At 53.4% G+C, this 12,821-nt stretch overlaps 2 protein-coding genes across 6 annotated transcripts in view; one reads left to right on the top strand and one right to left on the bottom strand.

The window, feature by feature from the left end:
* Positions 1–12,476, top strand: part of CNTFR (ciliary neurotrophic factor receptor) — a 467,758-nt gene extending 455,282 nt beyond the window's left edge. For all 4 annotated transcript variants that reach the window (XM_069880946.1, XM_069880944.1, XM_069880943.1 and 1 more), the window contains exons 7-9: positions 8,235–8,415; positions 10,240–10,384; positions 11,316–12,476. In XM_069880946.1, coding sequence (XP_069737047.1) covers positions 8,235–8,415; positions 10,240–10,384; position 11,316 — 327 coding nt within the window. In that variant the 3' untranslated portion in view covers positions 11,317–12,476. The remainder of the gene's footprint in view (positions 1–8,234; positions 8,416–10,239; positions 10,385–11,315) is intronic.
* Positions 1–12,821, bottom strand: part of PIGO (phosphatidylinositol glycan anchor biosynthesis class O) — a 389,616-nt gene that overhangs the window by 136,884 nt on the left and 239,911 nt on the right. The window lies entirely within an intron of this gene.

Genomic DNA, 12,821 nt, shown 5'->3' with positions numbered 1-12,821 from the left:
GGGATATTTGTAGGCTAAACAGGTTTTTTATTCTCTCCTTTTGGCAGAATCTCCCCTTCTGTCTCCTAAATATAAAACATTAAATGTTTAGGGTATCCTTTATTTTTCTCTTGCTTTTAAGTTTGTAATTCAAGCCAGATTAGCGTGGTTTCCTCTTCTGTTTTATAGCCCCATCCTGGCCCCAAGCGAGCTCTCCTAATGCTCTCAGATGTTCCTCTAATGGCTTACCTAGGCTGGAACTGGATACCCTTTCCTAATGGATTGCTAATAGCCTGTTTCTGGTTTTACAGGCTCCTTCAGTTAACTCGCAACAGCAGTGATCGCTACGCACACACATGCAATCTCCCTGCGAGCACGTCTTCATGCTCACCCCTGGATGCAGGCAGGTGGCCAGGCACTGTCCTGAGCATCTTTGGGGAGCACAGAGGAGCTTTGCACCCAATTTGATCCCACCCTGTAGCATTTGCTGGAGCAGAATCTCCTGTTTTCCTAATTTTTGTGGAGAGATCCCTTGTGCTGAGCACTGACCAGTTCAGTGCATGTCCTGGGAACATGCCAAGCCTCAGAAGGTATTTCTTAAGCAGCGTCAGAGCTGGTGGCCAGGCCGAGGGAGGATTTCCTCCAATGGGTTGCCAGCAATTTGCAGATGCTGTTGTGAAGTCTAATTGAACCCATTGGTCGTGCTGACAACATGAAATGTTAACGAACCGTGAGATGGGCTGCGCCTCAGATCTTGAGATTTGCAGTAAAAGGTCATGAGATATTTAAAGCTAATAATGTGGTTGGGTTCTCAACTTCCTCTTCTGTTTTGGAAGCATTAGAGCCACGTCCATGAGCATTTGCAAACACTGGAAATGTCCTTCTTTGGAAAAGCAAGCAGAGGTCCTCCCACCATCCTGGGATTTTCAGAGCTGGGGCCACAGAGGCTCTGATGCAGTTGTCTGTGCCAGCTTTGCAGCTGAGCAGAGGCAAATTTGGCAATTTGTGGGCATTGCCAAATATTTGGTTGTTGTGTTCATCAGTGTGAGGAGGTGGTCCTCTGGCCCAGCCACTGTAACTCATGCACTGGGGGCAGGGGTCACTGCCAAGGCTCCAAGCTCATCACCCAAGGCAAAGCAAAATTATTCTGACAAATAGGTGAATCTCATAGGCTGTATCTGGAATTTCCTGCCTTGGGCAGTCCAAAATAACCTGAAAATATGTGCTGAAGTATATCCTACCTGCAACAGGCAAGGGAGAGGGATAGAGCCAGGGAAGGCAATTAGTGTCACTGCCTGCCGCAGCGGCATCCCCACCAGTGTGGCAATAATGTCATTTTGCAGTGGGTGTGTTTCTTCATGCCCATTTGCATCCTCCTGTGCCTCTGCCACCTTGCCTGTGCTCCCCATTTGCAAGGCAACCTTGGCAGGGAGGGCAACCTTGGCAGTGAGGTCACCCTGAGAGAGCTGGGTTACAGCTTCATGCCTGGTAGCTTTTATTGCAGCACTTCTCTCACTTCCCCTCCTGGCTGCAAAGTCAGTGTTTAAAAAAGAAGGAAAAAAAGAAAAGAATTAATAGGTGGGAGCAAAATATTGAGGCTGTAATAGTGTTGCTCGCAGCTTGGCATGGGATGGGCAAGGCTCCAAGCAGAGGGTGTCTCAGAGGAGGGACATGCTGAGAAATCACCTTGTGCATCCTCCTCAGCTCCAGGCATGGAACTGGGCTTGGGATGCTGGGCTAGCATTGCCTGGGTGCTCTCAGCCTCTTTGGAAGCTGCTAGTGACCTAAAAGTACTGATCATCCAGCAGGATCAGGCCTCCAGAGGCAGCCCTGACAGTGCCACTGAGCAGCAGCACACTCGTGCACGCACTAATGTACCTGTGCTCACCTGCAGGCTCTCACAGGTAGGCAGGATGGTGCTGGCAAGCTTAGCTTTCCCTTCCTGCATGCACACTGTGCCAGACAGGTGCCCAGGCCCTCGCACAAGCTGCATCCATTTGCTTTCACCCCCAGCCCACTACATCAGCATGGTAAATGTATCTACAGGCAGCAGATGCTAGTGCTGCACAGGGTTAGAGCTAGTGCTGAGTGCCCTGAGCATCCCCAATCCCATCCTCCCTGCAGCCACAAGTGAAAGCGAGCTCTGCCAGTTGTCACTTGGCAGGAGGGGACAGTGCATCTGGAGAAAGAGTCCCATTATGAATGAGCTTACAGCTCTGCTTTCAAAGATGCTCTTTATTTTAAGCCAGAAGGGAGCCATTCAGCCACATCTGGTGTGACACTACCCAGGCTGCAGAGGAGCGCTGTGATAACTCATCCTCACAGACCAGCAGCAGGGCTGGGCTATGTGCAGCAGCAGCACAGCAGCATTTTTGGGGGCGGGTGACAACAGGGACCACAGCTCAGACTCTGCTGGTCTCCTCTGCTACCCAGCTGGCAGAGAATAAGAGGGGTCATACCCTTTTTCCAGTCTTTCAGTTGTTCCAGAGGCCAGGCAAAAAGTTTTCTCTGGGTTTAGCCCAACTGATTCCTGTGGTGCTGTGGAAGGAGGAGTTATATGGATGTGGGCTCGTTTATTACTAATGAATGTCAGACCCATTTGCTCTCCAGACATGTCTCTGAAGGTAAAAAAGCAAAACATGTCTTCCGCTTAAAGGCATCTTTTTTGTGGGCTGCAGTGGCTGTTTGCAGTAAACCTCCTGCTCTTCCCCACAGCAGGTTTTTTGGGGGTTACCCCTGCTTTTTGTTATAGCTTGTTGCCCTGTTCCTCCCACCTGTTAGCAGGTGAGAGCCTGCCGGGATCCCTGTGCGATCACAGGGACTGAAGTCACCTGGAACAGCAGCTGCTTTTGTGGCATCAGCCCCTGAAAAAACTCTGGGCAGCCAGGTGGCAGGATTTGGTCAGTTGTTAAGGGGAAAAGAAGCTGTGAAATCAATGCCACTGGATTGCCCTATCCCCCTCCCAGTTCCCATTTTCTGCTTTTCCAGTGTAAGTCAGGGAATGTCCAGGGGTGTGAGAAGCTGTGAGGATACGAAATGCATGGGAAACTCAGGCTGTGCTTTTTCAAGGGATTTCCTTCTGTGTCCCCCTGCTCACTGTGGGTGGCACAGGCTGTGTGAGTGTATCAGCTTCACCCTACAATAGCTGGAGTGCTCCTTTTATTTTGGGGAAGGCAGGCTCTCCCAGGCTTGATACACCACCTGGGACAGTTGGTGCATCCTTTCTGTGGGACTGAGGGGTGCCAGCCCCCTATCCCCACGTCTCCAGCTTCTCAGCAGTGGAGCACCCTCTTCCCACACCAGGAGCCACGATGGAGATCGGGAGGTGTCAAGGAATGGAAAGCAGAGCCACTACCACCAAGGGGGAGCCAGCAAACACATTTTTACGTGGGATGCAGAGAAGGAGGCATCTGATCCCTCCCTTGTCCCCCTCCACCTCCTTCCAACACACACCAGCCTCCTCTCCAGCTGCCGGCACTGGGAAGGTTGGGGTTTACTCCCCCTCCATCCCCTTCCAGGGGCCTTCTGGGCTTCAGACCTGCCTGTGCATCGCCCTATTGGCAAGTAATTGCTACCTGGTCATGCTGGACCAGGAACAGAGCTCAGATGGGAACAGAGCACAGTGACCTTTACTGCCAGGACACCCTGGCAGGGTGGGCTGGGGTCAGAAGGAGCAGGGATGGGATGCAGAAAGCCTGGAGAGGTGAATGGCTTCCTTAACTCCTGCTGTGTCAAGGCAGTGCCACCAGTCTGCAAGCAGGGACTGGGATGAGGGTACACATGTTGGTGTGGGTGGCTTCTGTGAATGCCTCCAAGCCTCCAGCATGTGTGCAGGGGGACCAGCACGGACACAGGAGAAGCCAAGTGCTGAGAAATCCTCCCCTCCACCTGCCTTGGGTGTCTATACCCATCCCATCAACATGGCACGGGGCTCGTCCTGGTGCTGAGGGCTGTGGGTGGGCACTGGCCATCCCTGAGCAGCCCTGTTATCTTTCCCAGTAAGCTGACAGAGGTATGTAGGCACAGCAGGGAATGGGATCCCAGCCCACACTGTCCTCAGCAAGCTGTCGGCTGAATTACTGGGTTCAAGGGCTTTTTCATTTAGCTCTCTCCCTTTTTTTTTTTTTTTTTTGCAATGCTAATAGCTCTGCATTGCACTGGCTACTGATCCCTCATTAATCTGGGCAGCGCTTCACAGCCAGCCAGAGTGACTTTTGGCAGGTGCACAAAGGCAGGCAGCAACACGCAACCCCCCCTACCCCCAGCCAAAAAAATTACCATGCACAGCCTTCCTCCAACTTTTGTCTCTGTGTGGTGGGGACGCGGATTAAGGAATTTCTCTCTCTCCCTTTGATGCTGTGTGTTCATCCATCCCCCCCACAACCTCCCCAGTGTGTCACGCATCCCCTTCAGCCCTTGCTCTCCCTGTCTGTGTCCAGTTGGACCCAGTCCCTATGTGCTTTCCCATCTGCTGCTGCACTTTGTGCTGAGCCAGGGGTGCCCGCCCAGGGACTTTCTCACCCACCGTGGCAAATGCTGGATATGTCCCCTGGCTGCCCAGCTCAGAAGTGCCGCTTGCAAACATTGTACGTGTGGGGAAAAATGCATGCTGTCATCTGTGCCTTCCCATTTTGGCTGCTGTCTAAAGAGGAGCTTAGGGCAGTATCTTCCTAGATCCTACAAGGATGGTCCTCTAGGTCCTTCAGCCTGGGTCCTGGGGAAACATCACCCCTGAGGCAAGGCACAAACTTGATTCCATTGTGCCTTCTCTATCTGCAAGCACTCAGCTGCAGGCTGACTGTAATGTGGGAGAGGCAGAATTTACTCCCAGGGAAAGTGGTCAGTCGGGAGGTCTCTTTAAGCTGGAAAAAATACTCAGTATGGAGCCTGGTCAGAACAGTGGGACCTGCTGTGTCACTTTTTTGCTTTCTGTGGGGCTCAAGAAGCAGCCAGGATGGCTCAGGGTGTGCCAAAAACTCCAGAGAGATCCACACACCAGATAGATAACACCACATTAGTTTCCTGCTTCCAAGGCACTTGTGGCCCAGCAGAGACCAAGCCAGCAGAAATAGCCTTGCAGAGGACTGGCAGGTCACCTAGTGGATTTTCTTTAATTGTCATTAGCAATTAATTGAGCTTCATCATCTTGGTATTGCCATCCATACTGGTAGATGCCACCAAACAGCTCTGGGCTGCTTCTGTCCAGGAAGGTCCCTGCTGTGTGGTGTGCACTGCACTGCACGTGCATCGTGCACTGTGCACACAAACTGCGCACTGTAAGCAGTGACGGGAGCCAGTGGCAGAGGTGTGAATCCCATGGTCTGGGTGGTAGGGACACCCTCACTGTGCCACAAGGATGCAGGGAGGTGCCCTGATGAGTGTGGTACTTTGCACAGCCTGCTGGATCTTCTGTCCTATCTACCTGTCCCTGGGTGCCTGGGCAGTGAAAGTGTGACTTACGAGAAGAAGGTGCAGAAGTTGTCTCCTCAGCTCTCCGGGGAGTAGTAGTGGGTGCCAAAAGTGCGTCACTCCAGCTCACGTTTATGTCCTGGACTTGAGGAGAGCTGGAGCTTGGTGGAGGTGGTGGGATGGCTCTCAGCCAGGACCCCTGTGGGTTGGAGGATGCACATCCTTATCCTGCAGGAGGTATTGGCATCCTCCTCTTCTTTTCCTTTTCCACATCCTCCTTTCTGACAGTTCCCACAGGATTTCTGTTTTCACCTATCCCATAAGTGAGATGCTCTAAAATTCTTTTTCTGCAGGGCAAGCTGGCTGTGTCCAGCCTCCCTGCCAGGGACCTGTGAGTTGCTAAATAGGATTGTCATAATCCTGACCCTGTTATCTGGCCAAGAGACAGCATGTGTGACCCCTGAGCTGGCTCTCAGCCTCTTCAGTGTGCTGGAAACTTGGGAGACACTACACAGATCCCCACCAGGGACACTGGGCTCATCTATCCCCCAAGCCAGGCTCCCTCCAGCCATGTTTGCACCTTGGACAGCTGTGGCAGGCACCTCAAGTAGCTCCCTCCATGCTGATGGGTCGAACCCATGGTGCAGTGGGAAGATGTCCCCTGGACAGTAGAAGTGAACTCGGGCACCAGTTGTCCCAGTGCTTTGGCTAAGAGTGATTTAGGGTTCGGGCACGTCTCATCTTGGCACAAGTCCTGCAGTGAAACCACCGGAATCCTCTGTTTGCTTCCCACCAGTGCCATGGGCACCAGCTCTGAGCCAGCAGTGTGAGGAGAGGGAGGACTCAGCCTGCCCCCATTCAGCCCTGAAATCTGCAGTGATGGGACATACACATGCCTTTCTCTTAGCAGGTTTGGTAGCAGCTTTGCACCCTACAGGCAGCAGGAGGCCCTTTGCTCCCCGTTGGCTGGGAAAGGGGGACTGGCTGGGCCTGCGTCCAGATGTGGTCCAGATGTGGGGCTTCTGCAGGCTCAGGCCGGGCGGTGTGAGCAGCTGGGAGCGCAGAGCCCGAGGGCCCTGCCTCACTGGGTAACAGGCTGGATGCAGACCTGGGAGGGGGAATAGTTAAGGAATGGCTCCCACCTGGAGCAAGAAAGCAAAAGTGCCCTCCTTCCATCATAGGGGTCCCCCAGAGTGGCTGTAAAAGATAGGGGCAGCTGCAGTTTGACAGCCAGAGAGATTAAATCTGTGCTAGGTTGTTGCATGGGCTGCACTGGGGGGACTGGAAAAGGGCTGGGTCTTTCTCAGGGTGAGCTCCTGCTTTTCAGGTACCACTGCAAGCAGCAGGGTGAAGAGATTAACCATGCTAGCTACTGGTCAGACCATCACACATGTCTCTAGTGTGCACATCATCCTTGCATGTGTAAAGCCGTAGTGCCAGGGCAGTCTGGACCCTGCAGGTGCTTTGGTCCAGGTAATCCCGGGTACCCCAATGGTGCAGCTTTTCTGTCTTTGGGCTTCAGGATATGTTCAAAGACTGGGCAGAAGTTTTTGGCTCCATCTTGCTCCTGTTGTTGAACTGAGTTCTTAATAAAACTCAGCTGTTGGTGCTCCCTGGGGCAGTGGGATCCTGTGCCTGACCTTCTCCTAGGTGGCTGGGGAGATGTGGAGGACCCTGTTGCACCATGAAGTTCCCCCTATCCATGAAATGCCACTTGTTCTGCTTAAGCGTGAGCCCCCACTGGTGCCAGTGTGCATCAGTTGTTGCAGATGGGCTATGTCAGACCTGCACCATCCCTCATTTCCCCAGCATCTTTATTATCAACATATGTCTGGAGAGAAGGTGATTTGGGTTGGCCAGAGCACAGAAGAAGGATGAGGGGTGCGTCTTGTCTCCCCCTGCCATGCACAAGCAGTGCAGTGGAAGAATGAAGCTGGCAGTGTGGTAGTCCTCAGCCTCAGAAACTGGATGGAGGGTGATCTCTCATGCAGCTTCTGTGGGATGCTCCTGCCCTCATCCCCTCCATGCCTGCAGGACCCCGAGGCCAAGCCCAGCTCCATCCCTGGAAAGTCACTTGGGTGCTGAGCCTACCTCCTCTGTCACCTGTGTGTGTTTGCCTACTGATGGCCATGCAATCAAGGTGCATTTCTACCAGGCATCTGCATCTACCTGTCATTGAGCCAAGCTCCAAGTAGAGCAGAGATCCCCAGAAAATGTGGACACAGTCTGGAGTTAACCTGTTCCACCAGCAGCCACATCCTCAGGAGGACGACAGGACCTCCAGTAACCCAGGCAGGGTGAGAAGAGGACAGAGGGAATTTTTTTTCTAGGAAAGACAACTGGACACAGCTTGATCCTTGTCCAAGGGCCCAGTCATAGGGATGCAAGCCAAGCAGGCACAGGAGGAGGGTGGCCAGAGGCATGCTGAGAGGGGAAGCCTTCTTCCAGCGCTGGCAATGATGACCAGAAAGCATATGTGCACAGACAGCCACTGCCCTGGATATCCAGATCCCAACCCTAACGTATCTGAATGGAGCCCACTCGCACATCTGCTAGTTTCTGGTGACCCCTAGAGGAAGTTGCTCCACTACAGCACCGCGGTTTATTTCCATCAGGATAAGGTCTCACCAGACTTTTTGCTCATCTGCAGTCAGAGCATCTCCCCCTGCATCCCTGTCCTGGGCTCACGCCTCTGTCCAGCACCCCATATTCACTTCTCAGAGTGCTCGAAGTGCTGCATAAGTCTTGTTATCATCCTGTAGCTGAGTTAAACAGGCTGGTCATCTTACACCTCCTAGTGCCAGGGGTTCCTCTGACGGCCCTCCCCTCTCCGCTGCTGCCCGCAGGTCGAGCTGTCAGATGGAACATCACACACCATCACGGATGCCTATGCTGGTAAGGAGTACATCATCCAAGTGGCAGCCAAAGACAATGACATCGGCACATGGAGTGACTGGAGCGTGGCCGTCCATGCCACCCCCTGGACGGAGGAGCCCAAGCATCTCACTACGGAGGCCCAGGTTGCAGGTGAGAGCCCCGTGCCCCATGTACAAAACCAGATTGTGCCTGTAGTGTGGGGAGAACCCAGGAATCCTGGCTGAGGGGTGCCTCTTGTCCCACTGCATGCAAGTGTGGTCCCTAGAACCCTGGGCATGGCTGCAGTCCTTCATCCTACACTTTGAACCCTCCCCATGGTCATGGTGGTGGGTGAACCATGGCCCAGGCGGTGCTGATTCAGCTCACCCACCTGCAGCATTCGCCTTGCCAGGATGCTCGGGCCATGACAACAAAGCTGGAGGCTTGTTATTGTATTATAATAATTGTTGTTATTATTGTTGCTGTTGTTATTATTGTTGCTGTTGTTATTATTCTCTGGAGTGCTACACCCCTTCCATCCCTCCCTCTCCAGTCCTACCCGCTCCTTACCTCTGACCCCACACAATGGCTCGGAGCGATGCCAATTTCAAATTAAAGCCACGAAGTTAACAAGCCCTTGTTTCTAGGAAAGAGCTGGGACTGTGTCCAAATGGGTGTTATCAGCCCTCCATTTCCCAGAAGGGCTGGAGTGGACCCTATGCCAATTCCCCCAGCTGGCACCAGTGCTGGGGTTGGGGGAAGCCCTGGTTTGCAAGTAGGCAGCAACCAGGCTTCTATGTCAGGGCTGCGTGTGTGAGGTGGCCAGCTGCACGTGGGGGTAGAGGGGTTGCTCACCTCCTCCACCCTCCAAGCTCTCACCCAGCGTGAGCTCAGACCCTGGCAGATGCGTGCAAGTCGTGCTCTGCCAGAGACCTGCATGATCCTCTGCAGGACCTGGTGATGCTCCCTGCGCTGGGATGAGGGAGGTGCAAGCCACCCTGCAGGCAGAGGTAGAGGTACCTCTTACAGGGAGATGCTCCTCTTGCATAAACAGTGCCCAGCAGAGCACCTTGAGGTTCATGCAGCACCGGAGATTTGCAGCCTCTAGTCCCCAGGAGAATAAACCCTTGAAAAGAGTGAAGGAACACCGTGCTGTTGTCATGGTCTGGAGTTTGCTTCTCTACCCACCTGCTAAACACAAATAGCACTTCCAACAGCAGCTGTCTGCTCCCTGTGCAGGCACATGCATGTCCCTCACATATGTGTCCCTCACATGTGTGTCCCTGTGCTTGCAGCTGGCTGCAGCCATGCAGGGCTGATTTAGGACACCCTGGCTCTGTGTCTGAGCCTCCCTGTGACACCTTGGTGGGGTCTGAAAGACGCTGAGACAGATCCCTTGTGGCTCACAGCACCCCCCCCCCCCCCTCATACTGTGTCTCCAGGGGCACTCTGTGACCCTCTGGATGTGACTGGATCTGCCTCAGCCTGAATGCCCATGTCCTCCCTGCAATCCTGCAGCCCTCTGTAGGGGCAGCCACCCCATCTGGTCCCTTACAGAGGAGGACAGGCCCTGTGAGCCAGCCCAGCAGCCACAGCCATGTCTGGGAACATTTTCTGGGTGCAGGCTGCTCTCTGCTGAGCACTTGTGGCCACATCGTCATGACCTCTTAGCTGAAATTTCTCCAGAGCTGATGCATAGAGCAGCCTAGTTGATCAGAATGCAGCCAGGAGGGATGCTCAGCTCTACTTGGTGGTGCAAGCACCTCTGCCATAGGTCCCATGTTGGAGTAGGGAGTCTCATGGACCGTACTATCTCTTGGCTCATCATCCCAGCCACACAGCTCATCTGTAGCCAGCCATGGGAGTGAGAGGGGCAATTTGGGGACAGCACAGTGCCATGTGCCACGTCCCCAAGGGTGGGGCAGAGAGGCTGCCCTGCAGGATGCATCCCAGGGCACCTCAGCTCCCCTCACAATCCACTCTCTCTCCTTGCAGAGACAACAAGTGCTAGCACCTCCTCTTTCATGCCACCCCCCACCACCAAGATCTGCGACAAGGGGGCCGCAGTGGGCAGCGGGGCCGTGGCAGTATGTTGGACAGCTGGACTGGTCTTGGCTGCCTATGGTGTCCTCTTTATTTAGTGAGTATCCCCCAAACCAGCGGCATGAGAGATGGTGTTGTGAGTATTGGAAGGGAGCAGCAATATGGGGACCCAGGGGCCCAGGAATGATCTAACCAGGCTCTGGCTGAAGGGCATTGTGAACAAGGCATTTGGGTTTGGGTTTTTTGGTTTTGTTTTTTTTTTTGGTAAATGCACTGAATCTGCCTGCTTTTCTAGATTGGGTGTTCTGGTGGAGATCTCAAAAATGGCTTTTCAAACATTTTCTAAAAAGCCTGCAAAAGGATCAATCTTCAATGCCTTGTTCTCAGCAGCCCTTCACTCTCCCCACTGCTGATGTTTTAAGAAACAGGAGAACCATGTGGACATCTAAGGCCTTTGCATAGGGATGCAAGAAAAATTGACCAAGATCAGAAAATTCAAACATGCATCTCAAAAATGGTTTGGCCTTGGTTTGGCTTAGAATGGGGCTGTGAGCCTGGAGAGCTTTCAGAATGCCTCATTGTTCCCAGGCCAGGGCTGCTATCTCATGGGTGTCCCCCTCATGCCCTTTCACTGTATCCATGCTGCCCAAAGGCTGGGGGATCGATCAGTCATGGCAGCAGCCACATGTGTCATTCTGCGAGATAAAGGACATCCCACTTATCCTTTGGTGCCCCAAGAGGATCTATTGCAAAGCAACTCCCATGGAGTTGGGGTCATTTGCTTCCCTCCTTCTGTGTCATCTCCACATGTGATATTTGTGGTGTCAGTGCGAGAAGCAGGGTCACAGACAGTAGTGGATGGGCAGGGTCTGGCCTGGCAGGAGGAGGTGGAAGTGATGGGTTTGGATTCTGAAAAGGGCTGAATTTCCCCAGGATAAAGGTCAAATTCTGCTCAGCACATTGCTTCAGTGGCTAGGCACAGCCAAGCCCTGAGTGCGACTGGTGACTCCTCTCCTCCCCACCTGCAGATGCCCATCTGTCCGTCGCAGCCCAGTGCAGACGCCTTCCTACCACCCACCACTGCCACCACTCCTACCCACCGCCCTTCTCCTGGGTTGAGTCTCTTATCTCTTCGATTTTGCACACGTTGAGGACGTATCACGCTTCTCGTCATCACTTCGGAGGAGGACAGAGCTGCCACCGTCCCCTGGGGAGCCACAAAATCCTTTCCCAGCCTGGAATGAGGAGATGCACTTTTCTCCCTTTCCCCAGCAAGGCGAAGCGAGCCCGGGCACTGCACCGCAGCCGAGGACCCCGCTCATACAGCTAACCCCCCCACGCCAAAGACGTGCCCGCCACCCCATTGCCTACTCGGGTGACATGGGAGCCTGACGGCGCACCGAGAAAAGGGGATATGAAAATGGGGGGAGTGGTGAGGGGAAAGATGCTCCCAGCTGTGTAACCCCCTATGGCAGAAGGGGTTCCCCCAAGGACTGGACTCGCTCCCCGAAGCTCTTGACCATGTGGCGAAGCTGGAGGGGTGCATGGGTGGGGGTCTTAGTCCTCTTTGAGGAGATGATGGACAGAAAAACTGGCGGCTTTTGCAAGTGTGGCAGGAAGCAGGAAGCTGGCAGGGTTTCAAAGGAGAAAAAAACCCAGAAATGGAACACTGATAAACCCCCCTTACCCCTTGCCAAGCACCTGGGAGAGCCGCCCCTCTGGCACCCCCCCGCAGCACCCTGCAGGAGTCTTCACCACCCCATCCCCACATCCCCCCCAAACTTTTAACCGTGTTGGATACAGGGAATCACCCCCATTGACGTCTTTGTCTCATTCCCCACCAGAAGCAGAATAGATCTGCTGTTGCCTTTAGAGCTGGAGCCGTGCAGACCTGTGCCCCGCTGTCCTCTGCTGTCCCTGCTGTCCCCATGCCTGCTCTGCTCTCCTCCCCCAGTCCTGTTTTGTAAAGACACCTTCTCTTGCCCCTGCCTGGACCCAAGCGCAGTATTTAATACCGTACGTCCTAGTATTCCCACTGTTGACATGCTGTATTTGAATTTTTTATAGATGTATATATATAAAAAAAAAGAATAAAAAAAAAGTAATAAAGGGGATAAAAAAAAGCTCACACGGAGACAACGCACACACGCAAACACATGCACCACAAGAAAAGGTCTTCATTAAATGATCATTTCATGATGGCTAGCAGTTTTGGGTATTTTTTCCCCTCCAGTTGGAGTGGGTGCATTTGGCTGCCAGCTCACACTGCCTGTGATGGGGAGGATGTGGGGACTGCAGTGAGGGAGACAAAGACACTCTGGAGCCCACTCCAGGGCTTGAGCCCACAGCATCATATCCCTGGGGAGGGGGGGACCTGAAAACTGATGACCAGGACATCCTGAGGGAGGATGTCCACTCCTGACATGTCTTGGGGAGGCAGGAGGATGGAGACCTGCCTGTGCGCCACTGTAGCCTGGAGATAGTAGTAGTCCAAATTAATGCACTTTCCTTGTCTAATTAATAATTTCACTTTA

This window comes from Phaenicophaeus curvirostris, chromosome Z, assembly GCF_032191515.1.
Source record: "Phaenicophaeus curvirostris isolate KB17595 chromosome Z, BPBGC_Pcur_1.0, whole genome shotgun sequence".
In the NCBI taxonomy this organism is placed as follows: Eukaryota; Metazoa; Chordata; class Aves; order Cuculiformes; family Cuculidae; genus Phaenicophaeus; species Phaenicophaeus curvirostris.
This window is presented reverse-complemented; position numbering and strand designations above follow the sequence as displayed.